The sequence below is a fragment of the Ochotona princeps genome, chromosome 28 (assembly GCF_030435755.1).
Source record: "Ochotona princeps isolate mOchPri1 chromosome 28, mOchPri1.hap1, whole genome shotgun sequence".
Lineage (NCBI taxonomy): Eukaryota > Metazoa > Chordata > Mammalia > Lagomorpha > Ochotonidae > Ochotona > Ochotona princeps.
The window spans coordinates 20,540,441-20,562,426 of record NC_080859.1 but is presented as its reverse complement, the minus strand read 5'-3'; the positions used below and the strand labels follow the sequence as shown (position 1 = coordinate 20,562,426).

Here is a 21,986-nt window from a genome sequence, read left to right as displayed (position 1 = left end):
ATTGAATTACACCACCTATGTGACAATATACAGTCCTTCCTCACTCATGTCATGATCTTTGTCAAAAATCCCACATCATGTGATGTGATACCCTGTCTTAGAAAAAAATAGCATATATGTGTATGTCTGTAGTGTCTACCTATGAAGTGAATATGGCCAAATGTTGAAAATGGCTAACACTTAAAAAATTTAAAATTTTCTCTTCAATATTGTTAATATAATTGAGAGGAATGCATGCCCATGTGGGCCTCCGATCAGGGTGGGGAAGAAGGTGGGACAGATGTTTCAGGGTGTTTTTTCCCTCTGTGTCCACCGGGGAGGAACAGGAGAGAATTGCTCCTTGCTGTCCAACTATATTAGCACCTGGGGATGGGGGAAGGACCTTGGATGATGTATCGGACACCTAACGCAGGGAAGAGTGTTTTGAGAGTGTTACTTGAGTGGCTTTGATAGTTCTGAGGAACTCTTGGTTTCATTGTTCCAGGGTTGAGAAAATTTTTCTAAAGTCTGTTGGTGGACCAAGTTCACTTTAGTGCATCCACAGACCCCCGGAACATGCTGCAAAGCTTGGCCAGGAGAGTTGTGCAGCCCATTTTGCTTTCTATTCTCTAATGAGGCAATCGATGTCTCTGCTGGCCTAGATGAGTTGACTGTCATGTCCCCCCTGTGCATCTGGTCATACTGTCCATTACCCAGATCACCAAGGTTGGCCTCCAGTCCTGGCACTTACCAGTGAGTACTGCAGCCTAACCCAGCTTGGCATATGCCCAGCCCTGGCTTTTACTGGACATTGCAGCCTGTCCCAGTCAGGCACAACCAACATCCTGTCGTGGCTCTCCTGTGTGCCAGTGGGTGCTAATTCCTGGCCCAGCCTGGCCTATCCCCAGACTCAAGTCACACAAGTGCTTCAAACTTGCCTGGCCTGCCCCCAGCCCCATCTCTTGTGCTCCCCAGCATTAGCTGCAGCCTAGTAGGAGAGTTCCCGAAGTCACTCTATCAGGCCTGCTCCCACACGCAGATCCTACCTGTGCCAGTGGGTAACAGCAGCCCTGTTAGGCATGATCTGTCCCCAGTCTCAACCTTTGCCAGGCCTCCTCCTAGTCCCAGCTCCCGTCAAGGTCAGGTGGGTTCCTGTTACATGAGTTCCGTGATCCATCCTGGCCCAGCCTGACACCATCCCCACCTCTCTGAACACACTGGCAGGTGCTGCAGTCCCACAGAAGCCCACAAGTCCCCTACAGATTCTGCCCTCAGACTGGCGGGTGCTGTGGCCCAGCTTGACATGGCCCACCTCCTGATCCGACAATCAAGGGTGAGGACCATGGCCCAGCCCAGCCAGACATGCCCCCAGCTCCAGGTTTGCATGTGCCAGCAGATGGGGCGGGGGGGTGCTGTTTAGCCCAGCCCAGGTTTCCTGGGGAGGGGGGGCGGTTCCTTGGCCTGACTCAGACATACCCTCCAGTTCCTCCCTTTGAAACCACTCCATCTCAGCTCCCTCACCTATATATGAGTGCCGTGCCCTGTTCAGTGGAAGACCCGAGAAGAAATTTCTCTCCCATCAGACATGCTCTCAGCCTTTCCCACGCCAATTAGTCCCCAGACCTCCTCCCCTGGGCAGTCTGCAGCTCCCCGGCCTGGGGACTGGGTTGCCATGTCCTGGCCCAGTGTTCCCTGCCTTCCCCACGTATTTTTTAAAAATAAAAACACAAATTTGGCATTAATCGGGTCCAGGATGCCTGCCAACCACCGACTGCTTTTCTCCCAGCAGTGTAACACTTGCCTAGATACAACCTAGCAGTTACCTACTGCTGGGGGGAAATTTGTAAATCTTAAAAAAAAACTTTTAATGTGCTTCTAGAAGCACAAAAAAAAAAGTCCCACTATACCCCCATAAACATGTATAATTATATTAATAAACATTTTAAATAAAGGTGTGATGTATTCTCAGTCTATTTCATAACATTCATTTCTACAACTTTTTTGAAAACTGTACTTTGGTAGTATTAATCCGTTATTACAAATTTTGCTGTCTTTGTTAACACTCTTATTAGCCTGGTCCAGAGTCCCTTTGTCATTTTAAGACGCCCTCTATCGGTCGTCCACCAAGATATTAATTGTCACAAGCTTTTTCCCCATAATTGTTTCCCAATTCTTTACATCTCTGCTTCGGCGAGACTGATGGGAGGGGTGTGTTCACTTAGGAGCAAATAAACCAAGCGGCCACCTCAAGGAGGGAGTGGGGAGTTGTCTGGCGCTTGATCTGGGAGAGAATCCAGATGATCCGAGGGCGTGAGTGAATTCGACAGGTGCGCATGGGCCCGGACTCCACAAGCGAGACTGGTGACGCAGGTGCGCACCGAACAGTCTTTGCAGAACAGGCCCTTTTCTGGCTTATACTATCCCGTGTTGCAGGCTGCTGCTTGGGCTCCGCTTCCACCAGGAGCACCCACGAGGCCGTCCCCGGGTGTGGCGGGGGCGCAGAAGCGGTCCCCAGGGCTGTTCCACCCGGAGTCGGAGGCGGAGTCCTGGGCGGGGCGCAGAGTCAGCTGACTTCTGTGGTTCTCTGGCGCAGCGTTTCCTCTTGCACCGACCTGGCCGTCATTTGGGCCCGGAGGCTGAGGCTCCCTAGACCCGGCAGACAGCAGGGTCATTTGGGCCCGGAGGCTGAGGTTCCTTAGACCCGGCAGACAGCAGGGGAGTGGCCATGGGGCATCCGCAGTCCGCGCCGCCGCTGCTGCTGCTGCTGCTGCTGTTGCTGCTGGCTCTGGGTGCCCAGGCTTTCAGGGCCAACCCTATCCTGTGGCCCCAGCCGAAGACCTCTCAGATATCCTCGAGCGTGTTGTACTTGGACTCCGGGAACTTCTACATTGGACACGGCCCCAACTCCACAGCGAATTCCTCCTGCTCCCTACTGCAGGAGGCCTTTCGACGGTGAGCGCTCTGGCCACCCCATTGGTGGGGAGGGACCGAGGCTCCTTCAGGCGGATCCCGGGGGCCTGGGCGGACTCTGAGCAGCCTAGTGACTCGACCTAAGGCATGGGTCTGGACATGGCGGGGCTAATTCAAAACGGCTTTCCTTCCCCACCCCACCCCCTTCTGCATTCAAAGGGACGCCTTGGGTGCGCCTGCACCCTCTTTTGGGTGTAGGATCTGGAGTGGAAGTAGGAGGTTGATGATGGTTGTTCATCTCAGAAGAAATAAGATAGAACGTTTTGCTGGAGAGTGGTGACAGCTTCGTGCATGAAAGGGGTTCTAAGACACAGGAGCATTCGACCAGACCAGCTCCTCTTAAGGAACCATATGTTCCCCCAAGTCAGTTATTTATGGGCCAGTCCAACTCACTTCTTGCTACTGAAGCCTCGTGATCATAGGTTGGGTGGCAGGAATCCTGAGGGGGCGGGGAACGCCCCCATTTCCCTCCCCAAATCTCTGTTCCATGTACAGCAAGATGGCATCTGTTTGGTGGCGAGTCCTCGGGCAGAATGTGTTTTTTGGTTTGTTTCTCAACACCAGCCATAGGCCTACTGTCTCTGCTTCCTCTTTTTCAGTTCCCTAAAAGCTTTGAGTCATTTATTTAGTATCACACACTTCTGCAGCAACCTCATCTCTCCAGCCCTTCTGCCCACAGTGTGAGTGGGAGTACCCACTCGGAGTGTGGACAGGCCAGGTTACTCTGTGATCTGAGCTTGCCACAGGCTGTCCCCTCCCTGTGTAAGTAGAACTGCCCTGGAGGTGTGCAGTCCTGTAAGATTTTAACTTGCTTCTCAGTGTAATATGTGCTTTTAGCCCTACACACTGTCTTTCTCTCTGCTGGATATAATTTTGTGTCCTGGTGCTGGAAGCATAAAGGCTAACCTAACGGGTTCTGATCCTAGAAGCCTGGGAGTTAAGCTTGGACTGAAGAGCCCCAGGATGCTGATGGTACAGATAGGGCATCCTCTGCCACCTGCTGAAGGTGGGAGTGCTATGGTTGGAGTGGAATGAAGATGTAAAACGAAAGCTCTTGACTGTTTTGGAAATAGAAGGATTGTGTGGTCACTTGAAGGTCATCTCAGGTTCATGACTATGGGTTCGAAATCTTTAGGGGGGTACAAAAAGCTACTTTTACTATGTTAACCTTGTTACTCAGATTGTAACATTCAGTTTTCCTTTTGCTTCATGCAGAAGGAGGTAGGGGCCTGGTGATATGCTTGTGTGATGTGACTAGGGCAGGAAAGCGTGGGTGATATAGGTTAATAATGTATGGATAACCAGGACTTGAGTCAGCTGTGAGTTGGTTTGAAAACAAGGCCTGCGTGGGAAGCAGCTAGTAATTATACCTGACATTGTTAGGAAACAAGCTATAAAACTTATCAGCTCTTATGGCTAATTTGAACGCATGCGGGTAAGCATTCTAGGAATTCACAAGGGGTAGCGTGTGTCTTAGAATACAAGCACGGTGGGTTGGAAAGACTTGGAGACCTGGGGTGTTCAGAACGCTCTGGGTGGGGAATACCCAGGCTCCAGGGTGTTGAGAATCACATGACTTCTGGCCTGCTCTGTAACCATGCTTGGAAATAGTATTCTTTTCACAGGCGAGTGTTCAGCTGTTAGATGGATGGCTGCCTCCTCGGCTTCCTGAGCGTAGTCCGTTCTGTGCTGGCCAATCCTTTGTTAGTGAATAAACAGCTTCACTCCTTCAGTTCCTGGGAGGCTAAAGTAACGCAACACCTTTTAGGCAGCACTGTGTCAGGAACCTTTGGGTTCTCCAATAAAACTTTACTATCACAGGCGGCCAAGGCTTTCCTTATTTGGGACAAACTAGGACCTTATTCACAGCTCAAGGTTTCTAGCGTTTTAAATATTTGTCTTCTTATTACTTTATTGTTTTTACTGACAATATTTCTGAAGTTTTCATCATAATCAATTTTTTGAGTGTCCATTTCAGTAGTTCTAATCACGTTTTAGTTTTCTACCCAGTATTTTTTCTGTGAGAAAAGGCCCTTGGCACTTCAATATATTCCATTCTCTCACCGGTTCACTTCCATATACTTCTTAACTCATAGGAGTTTCCTACCTCTTCTTACTTCCCCGGAAAAGCACAAGATGTTCCTATACATAAGTAGAACATATGACCTGGGGCTTATCAGAATCCCTAAAATATTATGTAGACAATTGCTTTGAAGCCTGTGTTATATTTTCATTTTGTAGCACCTTTGAATCTTATTTAGTACTCCTTTTCTTGATATCTGATACCCCAAAGTAGGTTCATTTTAGAGTGTCTCATGAGAATTTTATGGGTCAGAAATCTTTTTGAGGTTTATGTATCAGCTGGTATACTTTGGTTGGAAGGAAGCAGCCATCCCAGCTCAGTTTGGTTTAAGCAACAAGGAAATTTATGATCTGATTCATTAAGAAGTCCAAAAGTAGAAACATAATCTAGAGCTTGTTGGTTAAGAGACTCAACAGTAGCCCTGGGGATGCTGCCACTGAGCTGAGAATCACCTACAGAGAAACCGTTTCATGAGAATTTTCTTGTGTTCAGAACTGGTTTTCACCCTCACGTGTGACGAGCTGGATTCCTGGCTCTCCCCAGGGGTTGCATGCAAGACACTTGGCTGTTTGGAGGCAGCTGCTACAATCTCCGTATCTGGATCCCGGTCTCAAGAGATTCTGGTTTTTGAAAGTCTAAACACTTTCATAAAGGTCCCAGGTGATTCCAGCATAGAACTTGTGGTGAGATGTGTGGTTGGGCTTGAGCTTGTAGTTGGACTAAGAGTGGGTGGCTTGAATTTGAGGAGTCAATGACACTTTCCATTAACACGCGTGTTTAAGATTTGACTAATGTGCCTTTACATTTGTTTGAACTTGTTTCTCACACAGATATTATGACTACATTTTTGGTGTCTACAAGTGGCACCATCGCCCTGTTAAACTAATGGCTGGAACGCAATTACAGCAACTTCAGGTTACTATTGTCTCGAACTCAGCGTGTGATAGCTACCCCACCTTGGCATCTGATGAGTCTTGTAAGTGGCTGGGGATGTGAGTGCATTGTGGTCAGAGCTCTTCAGGAACAGACTTCAATGCCAGCTTTAGGGTCCATGCCAGGAACCAGGGTGACTTCCTGGCCAGTAGTGTGTTAGCTGATCTCGCAGCAATGGACTTGGTGCATGGAGCCTATAATAACACGCGTGGACTCTGACTGATGGTCAAAAGTTTATTAGGGTCATATGGGATTAGGGAGGAGGTATTGAGCTTATCAACAAAACCCATCAACTGTTTCTATACTTTTGTTTGGAACCCTTTCAATTTGGTTATCGCACCAAGTGTTCTCATTCACAAGCTGTCTACTCAGCCATTCTCCTACCAATGATATCCATTTAGCTAAAGGAATGGTACCCACTCACTTGTTCTCATGCTGGTCCCCTATGACATGTTTAATAACTGAAAAATGTTTCATTACTCTCTGGATGAACTTGGTTAGCTAATCTTATACTCTAACTTTAAACAATGATAATGCCAAATTGGAAGTTGTGGATGAGTTGAGATGCTTCCTTCAATAATATAATAGGCATTTAATTATACAAAGTTTTGGTTGGCTTTTCTCAAATTAAGTCTTTTCTTTTGGGTCTATTCTATTTCTATTGGAAACAAAGCAAAACTGCATCAAGGAATGAAAAAGGCTATATCAGGACATGTGTAATAGATGATTCGCGCAAGGGAAAGCAGATTGGAGAATGGAATTTTAGCATATTTTATAGAAAAGAGTGACCGCCTTGTCCTCAGACTGTCACCGGGCTTTCATCCCCCTGATGTGCAGTGACATTTTTGTAATAATACATCCTTTTGGAAAATAGGTTCATTTCTCTTCAGTTCTATAGCTGGTCTCAGAGGAGAAATAGGATAACTTAGCATGTTATTTCAGGGCTACTCAGACACTGCATAAAGTAGGTTTTGCAATCCTGGTAGAGATAGAAATGGCCTTAATTGCCAGGAAACCTTTGCTCTCAGTTTAAGAAATCTATGTTGTGAATTCAAGGTTGAACCTAAAGAATCATATTTTACTTTCCAACCCATTCTGTAACCCTCTTTATTCTCAAAAGGAAACCTCTTGAGAGAAGATGATTGCACAATTTTCTGATTGAAAGATAACAAGGCTTTAAATGATTCCTTAGGGAAGTATTTAGCTCATCAGCGGTTTTCTAAACAACAACAACAAAAAAAAGCCGTCTGGTCAGAAGATTGTCACATGAGACAGTCACTTGATTGATAGAGCTTCATTTTCCCTATAGGTAAGCACCAGCCTGTCACAGCCCGGCTGGTGGCAGTGGAGCGTCTGGTTGCAGTATTAAGTCACTAACCTTCAGTCCTCGGGTGTCTTCACCAATGCTAAGTCTCCGTAGCTTCCAGTCCCTGGGGTTGAGTTGGCCCAGAACACACTAGAAACACTAACGTGACTTTTGGGCCAAGCCCAGGCAGAGTGAGAGTACCCTCGGATGACTAGTCCCCGCTGGTCTAGAAGCAGCCAACGAGGACTATATTCTGGATGGATGTATATATTTAATTGGGACAGCACTGAACTAAGAAAAGGGGGGGTCAGGGAATTAAGGCAATTTTCAGGTTACATTGAGGGAGAGTGGATGCAGAGAAAGTGGTGGGGGGGAACCCTGAAAAAAAGCTTTGGCCTTAGGGATGGAGATTTGAGTGACACTTCACAGCTGACTGATAATTGTGGGCGCTGAAGAAAGTTTGATTTCACTTAAAGCTTTAACTCGGGTGTCACTCTCCGGAGGGAAAGTTGGAGAGAATAACTGAAGATGACGCTTAGGTTCCTGACTTGAGCAGTTCAGCTGAGTGGGCAGGGATTCTGAAAGTCATTGAAATGAGAAACACAGATTGTAGACTCGGGGGAAGAAGGAACAAAATGCTATGTGGGGACTGTGGCGTTTAAGGAGCCTACAGGACGGAAATCAGAGGCAGCTCAAGATAAAAGCGTGACCTAGGGATACCTGATAGCGTTTGCGAATATATGGTGTGTATGTAAGGGAGTAATGAAAGTGTGTTTTCTCTGACTCAATACAGATTCCTTAATTGTGAAAGGACCAGTGGCTGTACTGAAGGCACACCAAATTTGGGGAGCATTACGAGGCAAGTTGCACAGTGTCGCTGTTTGTTTCTGTCTGTAGCTGGTGCTTCGTTAAAGGCAACACAGCAGAACTTTGCTGCTGGAAGTCTTTACAGAATGCTTTGTTGAGCAGTTTCAAAATGATTGACAGGAAATACACTTAGCGCTTGAATTAAGACATGTTTAATGATTATACATGAAATGGTCTCATCGTAATCCCATTTATAAATAGAATCTAAAAATATTTATAGAGCTTTGTTACAAATGTAACCAGCATCAGTTGGACCATTTTTATGTAGTGGTTTTCATGAGTTTGATAGACTTGTGCTGTTGGCATCTGTTTGAATCAAACCTGACTGGTTCTTTGTCCCGACCGTGTTAAAATGACGATGTTCAGACAATATGCAGGGGCAGGATTCTTGTCCCCTAAACAGAAACTCCCCACGATTTTCTTTTTTAATGTTTGAGGACAGTAGGAACAGAGGAAAGCTTAGCAGAAATGACTGTGTGCTGTTCTTATTTCCCAGGATACACACCTGTCGTCTAGATAATGAACTTTGACTAAGTCAAGGCTAGTTAATTAGCCTGTATTTTAGTGTATGAAAGGAATGATATCCACTTGAATAAAAAATGTCCAGGGGATAGTCTTTGGAGCTATAGTAAAGCACTGTAAGTTAGAAATTGGGTCTTTATAGTTTCAAAGTAGCTTTTTGAGCCTTTCCCCCTTTTGATAAATTTAAATCACTTCTAAAGTAACTATAATATTTAGTTACAGAACTCATAATTTATATAATTATTAGGAAACTGGTATTTTATTAAACTATTATCCTTTTTGTGTGCTTAAAATGCAAATAAAAACCCATGGAATAGATACCATGAAGTAAAGCACATGTATTAGATGAATACAGAATGTAGTAGAGATTTAGTTTTAAAAAATTCAGCTTTGATTTAAGAAAGTGTGTTAGGGAGAGTTTGATTGACATGTTTACTTGCCTTATCTGAATGTAAATCTATGGATAATACAACGTTTGTTGTCTCAGTTTTAGCTGTTTTATAATTTAATGCAATAAATTTTACTTTTCTCAGGTTTAGAGACCTTTAGCCAGTTAGTTTATCAAGACTCTTATGGGACTGTAAGTATGATTGTTGTTATTTAAAACTATTGAACACATGACTACCATGAAAATGATGCCTGTTTATGAGCTCTCTGAAGGTTTCTTTTCACCAAATATTTATTTAGCTGATAAATATAATTTCACTTATTGTTGTCGTCATTTTTACCTAACACTTGTTTAGATAGAGATAGTCTTGAGTTCAAATGAAGAGAAAATTCTAAAATGAGACTGAATTTTGTGTTGTAGTTCACCGTCAATGAATCCATCATTACTGATGCCCCAAGATTTCAGTATAGAGGAATTTTAATTGATTCATCCAGACACTATCTGCCAGTTAAAATTATTTTAAAAACTTTGGTAAGTAATTACTTCCCCTGCGTTCATTATCTGTTCTGAAGCTGTGCCTTCTTGGTGTTGCTCTTGTAAGTTGGTTCCTGACACTGCTGTGTGGGTTGGGACAGGGGGATTTGGCTTTCTTCCCTCTCTCCCACATTCAAAATTATTTAGGCTTAAGACAAAACCAGTTTTAATATTAACCAGTGGCTCTTTGTGCTTCTCCCATTGTTAAGGCAAGACAAAGACTCGCCATATTTCTGGTTTGTATCCTTTAATTTTATGAGACAATTTTTAAGAGACTAAAAGTGCATTATGCACTAAAAATGGCAAAACAAAAGATCATTTATGTAAATAGGGGTTGGAAGAGGCTATAAAGGGATATAAAGAGTTATGCTTAGATGTGGTAAAAATTTTAACAAAAATTTAAAAAATGCTTCAGGGATTGGTATAAATTAGACATAGGTATCAGTGCTTCCCCATACCTGACTTAGAGTTTAATGGTGAAAAATCATCTCTATATACATCCTTGGTATCTGAAAATCCCAGGCTGGGCCACTCAGGCAGGAGGGCCAGGGGATGAGGGAAAAAGACAGTCATTTAATAAAACAGTGTTACTGAGAGAAAAGGCTGGAGTGAACCAACTAAGCAATGCCTCTCAAAATTAGACCACTTCTTTTTAATTTAAAATTTATTTTTTTTTATTTGAAAGACAGATTTACAGAGAGAATGAGAGACAAAGATCCTCCATCTGCTGGTTCACTCCCCAAATGGTTGCAGTGGCCAGAGTCGAGCTGATCTGCAGCCAGGAGCTTCTTCCAGGTCTCCCTCATGGGTGTAGGGTCCCAAGGCTTTGGGCTGTCCTCCGTTGCTTTCCCAGGTCATGAGCAGGGAGCTGGATGGGAAGTGGAACAGAATCATCATTCATATGGGCTGCTGGCTCTATTGCAAGTTGACCAGTTCTATCCCCAAAATGAGTTGAAGGCAGTTTCTTAGAAGCTCTGGAGTCTTTATTCAGTTTGTTCTTTCAGGCCTTGTACTTTGAAGGAAATGTGACTCTTAATAAATAAAGCAAATTAGAAGACCAATGAGAAAATAGCAGGTGTCTCCATTAAAGTCTTCTGAACAATAGGTAGAGATCTTAAAAATAATTTCTTCAGATAATTTCCCTGGTATCACTCAGAAGCATCTTCGCCGTAATAACATGTGAGGAGGCCGTTCAAATAAAATTGGAGGGAACTTAAACATGTTACACATTTGCAGCGATTTGAAGTCATTCAGTAGTTGGGTAGTTTGTAGTATGTTAATGGAGTGGAATAGAAGGCAGTCCACATTCATGCTTTTCAAGATGGATTTCCTTCACAAGTGAATTGAATTGAATCCTTGCTTCTGTTGTAAGGATAGCCATTGCAATCACCGCTGAGACATAAGCAGCCAGGAATTGTTGATTCCTATTGAAGGGAGGTGGAGAGGCAGCAGCGAGTGCCGGGGTGGGCAGGCTCGGGCTGCCAGGGTGGGTGGGCTCCGGCTGCCAGGCTCAGCACCCCAGGAAGACAGATTAGGCTGACACATCTGGGAAATCGCTTACAAAAAAGGGCACTGTGCAAGTAAGTCAACTGAGGATAATAGAACAGTTTTCATTGTCAGAGAAGGAAACTACACAAATGGGCGTTAACAGGAACTGGGTGGATTAGCACAAGTGACAGTTGCTGGTAGGGCCTTGCCAACACACAGAACACACCCACCATTTCCTACTCTTAAGGGTGTTTAATATCAGAGGTTGTCGACCTACAGTCCAAAGGCCAGATTCCATTCTGCACCTGTTTTTGCAAATAGCTTTATTATAATACAGCTACACACTTCTGTTCACATAGTGTCCCTCTCTACACTTGTAGAGTAGTTGAAACTCATACTGTATGACCCTAAAAACCAAACTATCTCCTAGTGGCCCTTTATGTAAATTTTCAGCAACACCGGCCCCTATAAAAAACCATGGGTTTGTACTAATCCACTCAATTCCAATTATGTTAACTGAGTTGGACAGTTCCAACAGTTGCATACGTGTAACTCCTGTCCCTGACAGTGTTCTGTTAGCCTCAGTACACTCGTCTGCTTGCATAATCTCTTGCTTGGAAGCAGTTTTCCCATTTCCTCAGACAGATCCCTTCCGCACCCTAAAGAGAAGCTTCAAGCCTTGATTATTTCCCAGGGCAAATACCACTCCTCCCACCATTAGTTTTTTAAAGAAATATTTTTACCAAAAAAAAAAAATCCTCTATTTTATATAAATAATACATTATTCTTCCATAGAAGGCATAAAATGTGTATGTCTGTTAGCCCAGACATTTCTCTGCAAACTTTGATGGGATGGGGAGGCAATTGTCACGGAGGGTTAAGCCATTGTTTCGGGTTCCCGTGTCCCACATCAGAGTGCTGGCTGGAGTCTCAGCTGTTTCTCTTCCTATCCAGCTCCCTGCGAATGCACCTGGGAGGCAGCAGCTTCCACCCGTCTGGGAGACATGGAAGGAATTCCTGGCTCCTTGCTTCAGCTTGGTCTATTCCAGCTGTTGTGGACATCTGTGGGGGGTCAGCAACAGCTGGAAGGTCTTTTGCTGTCTCCCTGTCTCTGTCACTCCGTCTTTCAAGTAAACCAACTTAATAAAAAGGATGGGAACTGTCTTGAATTTGTGGTGAATTTATTGAATTGCTAGAAGTTGGTGCTCAAATATCAAAACCAACAGAACCATGACATTTATAAGCCGTGGTACTTAAATGAATGCACTATATTTTTCTCCATTCCTAAACACAGTTGCAGTGGTAGCAGGTGCTATTTTCCAATCTTAGAAGCTCCCTAAACCTTGGGAATTTACATGCTTGCTCTGCTTCCATAGAACAAAGCAGTTCCACATTATCCAGAATAAAATCGAAGTTTGTATAAGCCTTTTGTAGTGATGTGCTGTGTAGAGAATACACATGGATTGATTCTACATTTTCACATTGGAGAAAAATACATTTTAAAAGGTATCATACTTTTCATGGCAATAATCCCATGTGTACCTCTGTGGTAGGAATTGCACATTTTCTACGCAGTGTATAATTTTTGCCACATTTGCCTGCAGGATGCCATGGCTTTTAATAAGTTTAATGTTCTCCACTGGCACATCGTGGATGACCAGTCTTTCCCTTATCAGAGTGTCGCCTTTCCTCAGCTAAGTGAGAAAGTGAGTAATCTATGTTACTGTTGTCTGTCTCCAAGAATGTTTGGAATAGTTTCACTAACGGTTTGTAGTGAAAATATGTTCTGAACAGAATCAAGATGTAAAAGTTACGTGTTCATGGCTGATTTGTATTTTTAGTCCGTGACTTAGCTTTTTAAATCTAATAACTTGCTTTGGTTATAAGTGCTACTGTAACTGTTATTATCAATGTCATGACAGTATTAATGTAAATATTTCTAGGAGCAGCATAAGGCAAACTTAAAAAACAATTTAAAAGACCTGAATAATTCATAAATAACCCACAGTAAAGCTATATTAATCAAGAAGTCTAATGTATATTTGTTCTAAACAGAATTGTTTGGAAATTTGCATTTCTTTTTCTCTCTGAAAAACGATGCTAGCTAGGGAATTTTAAAGGGATGGGTTCTTTGCTGGAAAAGAGTGGTGGTCTCCCTAGGAGTTGCTCAGGCTGACTGTGCTGTAGCCCAGGGGAGCTGGGAGGAGCCCTCAGTTCTCTGGAACACTAAGTGAAACCCAGAGAGCTTCTGAGCACGTCTGCACTTGCAGAAGCTATGGTAGCACGTTGTTTTTAAACGTGTCATTCAACATCACACGGGACAATTGAATATACTATAATTATGAAAAACAGACCAGATGTGGAAGTGCAAACAAATTTGTTGATGACTTTAAGAACCAATCCCTTTGTTCATTTTAACTTCAATAAACGTGGCTGTTTCAGGGAAGCTATTCTTTTTCTCATGTCTATACCCCGAACGATGTGCGGATGGTGATTGAATATGCGCGATTACGGGGGATTCGAGTCATACCAGAATTTGATACCCCTGGACACACGCTGTCCTGGGGCAAAGGTAAGGTGTTTGACATCTGCATCTCTGTTTTTGCTCATTTTGTTCTTCTGATTTTACTATTTAGAGATTTGATTATTGTGTGTGTACTATAACCATGTCATTATTTCTAGCTATTTCCTACGCACAAAACTCAGCAATAAAAACACTAAAAAAAATTCTAGGGCCCAGCGCGATAGCGTAGTGGTTACAGCCCTCGCCTTGAACGTAACGGGATCCCATATGGGTGCCAGTTCTAATCCCGGCAGCCCCGCTTCCCATCCAGCTCTCTGCCTGTGGCCTGGGAAAGCAGTCAAGGATGGCCCAAAGCCTTGGGACCTTGCACCCGCGTGGGTGCAAGGATGCTCCTGGCTCCTGGCTTTGGATTGTCTCGTGTCCAACCATTATAGCATTTGGAGAGTGAACCAGTGTGGGAGGAGTATCTTTCTTTCCTTCTCTCCATAAATCTGATCTGCCTTTCTAATAAATGTAAACAGATCTTAGAAAAGAAAAAAAAAAAGCATAGTAAGTTAATTCAAGAAAAAGTTCCATTAAGGGTCAGTGTTGCGGTATAAAGTCACCGCCCGTGACACGGGCATCCCACATGGGCACTGGTTCATGTCTTGGATGCCTCACTGCTAATGCAACTTCCTGTTACTGGCCTGGGGAGTGCAATGGAAAGTAGCTGAGGTATCCCACAAGCATGACAGGGATGTGTCTCCTGGCTTTGGTTTGGTTCAGCTCTGGCTGTTGCAGCCATTTGGGGAGTGATTCAGCAGCTGGAAGATTTCTCTCTTTGGAGCTTTGCCTTTCAAATAAGTAGATCAATCAATAAAAAAAGTTTCATGAATGAGGAAATACTTAAAAAGACTTTTGAGAGTTCAAAGACTATATTCATGTTTCTGGTCAAAAAAAATGGCACAAGGAAAGGCAATACCAAAAAGTGTAAGGTATGTTTGATAAGATTTTAGTGAGACCAGAGTCAAGCATTTCCATCTCCCAGACCATTAAACATTTTCTTAGTTAATGGGGCCAGTGTTTGACATAAGTGGCGAAGATACTGGTTACAATGTCTGTACATAGTATTGGAGAGCCTGGGTTGGAATTCTGGCTCTAGGGGCAGGTTTTAGGTGGGGTGCTCAGGCCTCTGCTTGCCATGCCATCATGCCATATCCGAGCACCTGTTCCATTTTGGTTGCAGCTTCCTGCTACTGCGCACCACGAGAGGTAGCAGGTTATGACTCCTGTACTTGAGAGTCAGCTCTCCAAAGGGGAGAACCAGATTGAGTTCCGGGCTCTTGGTTCAGACCTGTTTTAGGCATTTGAGAAACGTACCAAGAAATGGAAGATCTAAGTCTCTGTGCCTTCCAGGTGAAATGAAAACCAATATTTTGAAAAATGCCAAAAGTCCTGGTTCTGCTTCTGATTCTTCCTGCAGACTCTAGGAAGTGGCAGGTGATCACTCAGGCAGTTGGGTCTCTGCCACACATGTAGGAGACCTGGTCTGAGATCTTGGCCTCCAGCTTTGGCCTGACCAAGCCCTGGACACTCTAGGCACTTGAGGAGGGAACCAGTGGCTGGGCACTCCCTGTCTCTCTTCTCTCTCCCATAAAAAAAAAAAAGTGTGATTCATACTTAGTTACATAGTTTTGGAGAAATGGAGATATTAAAAGTAGCTACTGTATAATTTGTTGAGGATTACATACCAAGTGTAAAAACACAGAGCTTAGAACCTGGCACTCATAATTGTTCAATAAATATTAGGATAGGTTGGGGAATGCCAGAAGTAAATGTTTTGTGTATCATCTTCGTTTTGGCGTAGCTGATGAAGCTGTTGCTGTAACAGTGACATCATACATGAGAACAATATCATGTCCCAACTGCTTGACTTCTGATCCCGCCTCCTGCCAATGACCCAGAAGATGGCCCAAGTGTGTGAGCTCCTGTCCCCAATAGGGGTGACCCAGATGAAGCTCCTGGCCACTGTTTTGGGGCTTGCCGGTGCTGGATGTTGTAGTCATGTGGGAGATGAACCAACAGAGGGAAGACCTCTTAGTCTATACCTCTTTATTTCTTTCAAATAAATAAATCTGTTTTAGGACCAACTGTATGGTGCACAATAAGTCACAACTGGTGACATGAGCATCCCAAATTGGAGTGCCGGTTTGAGTTTTCTGTTCCACTTCTGATCCGGCTGCCTGGGAAGACAGCAGAAGGCGGCCCAAGAGCATGACCCTCTGTCACTGACACAGGAGACTGGGGCATGAGGCCTTGGCTTTTGGAATTGGCTTGGCTCAGCCATAATGTAGCCTGTGGGCAATGAACCTGCACATGGAAGATCTCTCTCAGCCTTTCAAAGAAAAAAAATATATATATGTATATATTTTTAAGTTAGTACAATATATATATTTTTTGTTTGTTTTTTTATTTTTTGTTTACAATATATTTTTTTAAGTTAGTACAATATATAGATGGTTCTTAGGACAATTTGACTTACAATTTTTCAACTTTATGGTTGGATGAAGGAATACACAATAGGTGGAAAATGTATTTTGAATTTTCGTCTTTCTCAGGCTAATGATAGGTGATATGATGCTTTCTTGAAATTCTTCGGAGTGTGGCAGTAGCAGCAGCAACTCACAGGCAGTGCCCAATACAAAAGGAAGCAAGTGATACTGGCAAGATGCCATGTGGCTGAGTGACGAGGAAAGGGCACTGCAACATTTTGAGAGGAAAAATGGAGTGTAAAAGTTAGTTTATTTTAGTGTAAAGAGTTTTAAAATCCATGCATTTTATTCATGGTACTTTCACTTTTTGAAGACCCTGCATTTGCACAGATTTCAGAATTGTCTATGCTAATAGACTTATTTATCTATTGTAAGTTATTTTAAGAAGAGAGAGGGGATCTTCTATCATCTGATTCCCCAAATACATCTAACAGCAGAGCGTGGATCAGGCTGACACCCAGAGTCAGAACTGCATGTGGACCTGCCACATGGTGGCAGGACCCAAGTGTCTGAGCCATCCCCGGCTGCCCCCCAGGTTGGCGTTAGGAAGAAGCTGGATCAGAAGCAGAGTAGGTACTCCAGTGTGCCATGTGGATCCAAGTGTCGTCTTACTGCTCAATACCCTCTCCAACCTTACCTTTTAATTCAAGTGCAAGTTTTTTGAGGTACTTTTGTATTCAGTAGGTTAGGTGCACTGCATTAAATGACCTAAGATATTCTGACCTAAGATATTTTGACCTGAGATATATTGTCCTATGATATTTTCAGCTGGTGATGGGTTTTATTAGGATGTAATCCCATTGTAAGTTACATACTGGCAGTAGAGCTACAAGCAAAGTTGTGATTAATATATTTCTCTGAGAGACAAGCACTGTGTTTTCATCTAGGTCAGAACAACCTCCTGACTCCATGTTTCGGCAACCATAGGCAGCCTAATTCTTTTGGGCCTATAAATCCTACTCTGAATACAACTTACAGCTTCCTTACTACATTTTTCAAAGAAATTAGTACGGTGTTTCCAGACCAGTTCATTCATTTGGGAGGAGATGAAGTGGATCATGGCTGTTGGTATGTGATTCTTTCAATCTCTCACTGAACTGCTGTGTTTGCAATAGATGTACAGGGCTCAGCATGAAAGGGGACTTAGGGTAACATCTCTGAAAAGGCTTACAGCAGTCACCATAATTCCTGAGATGAACGGTGCTTGGAATGTACCTTCCCTAAGGAGAACCAAGATGCAGCAGTGGGGTGTCAAAAACACAAACTAATTTTCACCTTTAGTGAATGAGAACAGTGATTAAACAAGAGAATTTTCAAATAGAAATTCTCTTTTCAAATAGCCATAAATAGAGGAGAGAGGCATAGGGATACGGAAAACCATTTTTTTAAAATGGGAATTCGGATACTAGAAGACAATGATTTATAATGGAAAATTAAGATAATTTATAATTGAGATTTTAGGCTTTTATTTCCTACAAACTGTTTGAAGTATGTAGAAATGATGTCAGGGACATGAGTTGCTTTAAATAAGATAGAGCATTAATTACCATTTTTGTTTCAGGGCATCAAATCCAAGTATCCGAAAGTTTATGAAGCAGAAGGGGTTTGATACTGATTATTCAAAACTAGAATCTTTCTATATGCAAAAGTAAGTTACTGGAAAGTCTACTTATATGTTTTTACAAATGATTTTTAAAGCTCAAGCTATTCTTCAACGTCATGTTTTATTTTGCATGTTCTCTCTGGCTGGAATTGTGGTGTAGCGTACTTAAACCGCCACTTGCAACAGGTACCCACATGGGATGCTGATGCTCCATTTCAGGTCCAGCTCCCTGCTAATACGCCTGGGAAAGCAGCAAATGATGGCCCAAGCTCTTGAGCCTTTGCATACAATGTGGGAGATCCAAAAAAAGCTCCTGGCTCCTGGCTGTTGCAGGCGTTTGGGGAGTGAACCAGCAGACAGAAGATTGTGCTGTTTCTCTCCCCTGGTCTTTTCTTCTTTTCCCATCAATAAGCAAATCATTAAAAAAAATCTTATAGCCTTGATGGATCAGTTACATGTCCTATAAACACAATTCTTTAGTTTATGAGTCTTAAGGAAACAGGCTGCACGTATAGTCTGCCAACCCTTGCTCTATACCATCTGACAAGCCTATGTGCCAGCCTTTTTTTTTTTCTTTTTGGTGATACATTCTAACTTTATTACCCTCAAAAAATAGATTATCTAAACAGTTCCAGTTATTTGTGGATTGATTGTGAGCAACCATTACATTGTTATGTAGGTGATTGGGCAAGCTAGATTATATTTCCTTCGTTCCAAAATACCCGTAGAATTATGAGACAGAAAACTGCAATGTGTTGTCTACCAGTTTACACTCAGATCTCCTTGTTCCACTTAGGGGCATTGTTCATTAATTTGGCAAATTACTGCTAACCTATGCTGTGTTAGGTGCCTTGCCATATGCTAATGAAACTGCTTATTTCGCTACTGGACTTGAGCTGGCTCCGTGTTGCAGGTAATGCGTGGTAGACAATTTTGTTTAATCATAAGCTGAAATAACTTTGTAATTCTATTTCAATACTAGCCTTTTGAATATTGTTTCAAGCATAAGGAAGAAATCGATTGTTTGGCAAGAAGTTTACGATGATGGAGCACAGGTGAGAACTGTGAAGACTACGTGATTCTGATAGCATGAAACTTAAATCCTTTTCCCTATCTCTGCCCTTCATCCCTTACCATCCAGTCTTAGTCACAAATTGAAGCAGTTTGAATTGAGTTTGTTTTTTTCCAGAAGGGCACAATTAACAGAATGAACAAATGAAACTTTAACACTTTTGAGGTAGCTTAGTAGTAAGTAAAACTGTTGATGTTCTCTTAGATTCTCACAGTTTCAAAGTAAGTAAAATACCAGTGTGTTAGACATGGGTCTAAAATGCAAATTTCTATCTTATTACACCTACATGATATCACATAAACACCAGAGTTACCTATGCAACCTGAAGGTTGATGAAACTTCTAAGCCCCCAAGATGGATTGTGTGTAGTACTAAGCCTAACAAAAGGGGAAAGATGAAAATGGGTGTTTGTTTCAAGGATCTTAGTGATGTTCCTACCCATAATGCCTTAGACATCCATCCACTTACTGTATGTACTGGAATTAAAAATATGTATTTTGTGATTTTAATAGCTTCCACCAGACACAGTAGTTGAAGTGTGGAAAGGAGAACTTTACAAACTCGAATTATCTCAAGTCACAGATTCTGGTTTGCCTGTAATCCTTTCTGCTCCTTGGTACTTGGATTTGATTAGTTATGGACAAGACTGGAAAAATTACTATCAAGTGGAACCTCTAGAATTTTCTGGTAATTAACTCGATGACCTGATTCACTTCCTTTTATGCTTTATCCTAATTATTTTAAAACAGAAAAAACTTGTCATTTTTTTCTTCTATTTTATGATACAGTTCCATAGGTTCTAGGATTTCCTTTAATCCCTCCCCCACACTGATTTCCCCCATATTATTACAATAATGCAGTCTTTCAGAAGCAGTCGTAAGTTCATCATTCTGCTATTTAAGTGTCCCCTGACATTGCAGGGACAGACAATGGCAGACAGTCCAGCATCTTATTGTCAAGATATAGCCTAAACTTGCCTAAGTACTTTTCAGGTTTTGTTTTATCCCCTTGTATTTTTTTATCTCCATTTTGCTGGAAGAATCTAACCTCCTACTCTCTACATTTGAGATGTCGGACTACTCATGTAATCTCTGAACAGTCTCTCCAATGAGAGATACCTAACCAAAGTGGAGGTCGACCTCAGTGTGTGTGTGCTGGGGCTCTGAACAGCAAGCAGTCTTTAAGATGGCCTAGTGTTGGACCCCTTCATTCACAGCTGTCTAGTTTCGTATCACACATGAAGTATAAGGAACTTCAAACTTTGGACCCCTTCATTAAGTTGTTTAGTTTTGTATACCACGCTGTAGTATAAAATTTATTCTCAGAATAAATTTTAAAAAATTTACTCTGAGAAAGGATTTTGCTGTAAAAAAACTTTTTTTTCAGAACTACAGGCCTATTAAGAATTAACTGTTTAAAAAGCTTTATGAGTAATAAGAGTTATAATTACCATTAAAATAAGCAGTAGGAACTCAATGCTTTTCATTCCTATCTAAAGCAACAAATTGAAAGAATGTGTGGTGGTCGTACCCCATAAGAAAAAATAATAAAAAATAAACTAGAATTTCAACTTGTATTCCTTGGCATATTGCTAGTAGGGAACCAGGAGGGAAAAAAATGTTTTCTAGTGTTCAAATATTTTTGAATGAAACAGTATCCTTTCTTTAAACCACATTAGCCTATACATGTTATAGAAGTCCTGTGAGCTGCAGTGAGAAGTGGGAATAAAATGTACCAATAATTTTGCTTCACAACTGTTGACTGAAGAAAAAAATGTTGTCACAGAATTAAGATAAAAGTAGTCAGCATTGTGTTTGTATTCAAGCCCTGAACCGCTTAACTTATTCCAACTTAATGATTTGAATGTAGGTACTAAGAAACAGAAAGACCTGGTAATTGGTGGAGAAGCTTGCCTATGGGGAGAGTATGTGGATGCAACTAACCTTACTCCAAGATTATGGTAGGCAATTTCATTGTTACCGTTTGAATTAGGAACTAAAATGCCCCGGCTTTCCTTCTCCATCCAAGTAGGAAAGCACTAGGGATTTCCTCCAGCATCAAGTTTTATATATTTATTGGAGAAATATGAATTTAGGGGCAAGTATTGTGACAGCGTGGGTTAAGCCATCGCCTGTGTTACTGTCATCCCATGAGCACTGGTTTGAGTCCCAGCTGCTCTGCCCGAGATTCAGCTCCCTGCTAATGTACCTAGAAGGGCAGGAAAAAATGGCAGAGGTGTTTGGACCCCTTGCCACCCAGGTGGGAGACCTACATAAGAGTTCGAGGCTCCTAGCTTTGGCCTGGCCCAGCAATGGCCATTGTAGTTGTGGTCGTTCTTTGGGAAGTAAACCAGCAGAAGGAAGATCTCCTCTCTGTAACTCTGCCTTTCAAATTAAAACAGAAAAAAAAAAAAAAAAAAAAAGGAGTAAACCATGAATTTAAACTGCTTATGTGAATGTATGGATTGTATTTTAGGCCCCGAGCAAGTGCTGTGGCTGAAAGACTCTGGAGTCCAGCCGAGGTCAAAGACACAGGAGATGCCTACAACAGACTAACAGGACATCGCTGCAGAATGGTCAGGTATGGCAAACACTTTTTTTTTTTTAAAGCTTATGATACTTTCCTGTTCAGTGTTAGTTAACTCCTTATTTTGTTTTTTACTATAAATAGAAGTCTCTGCTACCAAATTAGTAGGGAAAACTGGAAATTTTTTCTTGTACTTAAGAGAATAACACCTTTAAGAAGATACCTATTTGCACTTACCAGTGTTTTACAGATATGTGAAATTTGGTGTAATCCCACCCTAAATCGCTTTAACATGGCTAAATGATTTGCCTTTAAAAAAAAAATACTAATTCCATTATTTAAATATTTCTAACTTTTAAGGTATAAGTTTTAAAGTAGAGGAATTGTATCAGTTTAAAGCTTCTCTTCGTGTTCTCTGCCAACAGACGTGGAATTGCTGCACAACCCCTTTTTACCGGATACTGTGAGCATGAGAAGATATGAAAATGGACAGAAAAGGCTGCAGCAATCCACTACAATCAACTGATTTAAAATCATATAAATCAAGATTTGCTAGACTGTCTTTTGAATAAAGCGTATCTTTTTATTGATTGTAATATAAAATGAGATACAGGTTCATATAGAAGACTGACGTCTTTTTTTTGTGAGACAAACTTTAAA

At 42.2% G+C, this 21,986-nt stretch overlaps 1 protein-coding gene across 1 annotated transcript; it reads left to right on the top strand.

The window, feature by feature from the left end:
• Nucleotides 1-2,654: 2,654 nt before the first annotated feature.
• HEXB (hexosaminidase subunit beta) lies at nucleotides 2,655-21,951 on the top strand. Its single transcript, XM_012927286.3, has 14 exons — nucleotides 2,655-2,931; nucleotides 5,863-6,008; nucleotides 8,065-8,130; nucleotides 9,194-9,240; nucleotides 9,469-9,579; nucleotides 12,675-12,776; nucleotides 13,513-13,642; nucleotides 17,013-17,193; nucleotides 17,687-17,773; nucleotides 18,711-18,783; nucleotides 19,313-19,487; nucleotides 20,670-20,760; nucleotides 21,276-21,380; nucleotides 21,752-21,951. The coding sequence occupies exons 1-14, from the start codon at nucleotides 2,705-2,707 to the stop codon at nucleotides 21,807-21,809; spliced, it is 1,599 nt and encodes a 532-aa protein (XP_012782740.2). The 5' UTR covers nucleotides 2,655-2,704; the 3' UTR covers nucleotides 21,810-21,951.
• Nucleotides 21,952-21,986: the final 35 nt, after the last annotated feature.

Coding starts and splice junctions, on each gene's coding strand:
- HEXB (XM_012927286.3), top strand. CDS start 2,705: ATGGGGCATCCGCAGTCCGCGCCGCCGCTGCTGCTGCTGCTGCTGCTG. Junction 17,774..18,710: donor GAATCTTTCTATATGCAAAA/GTAAGTTACTGG, acceptor TTTCAATACTAG/CCTTTTGAATATTGTTTCAA. Junction 20,761..21,275: donor AACCTTACTCCAAGATTATG/GTAGGCAATTTC, acceptor ATTGTATTTTAG/GCCCCGAGCAAGTGCTGTGG.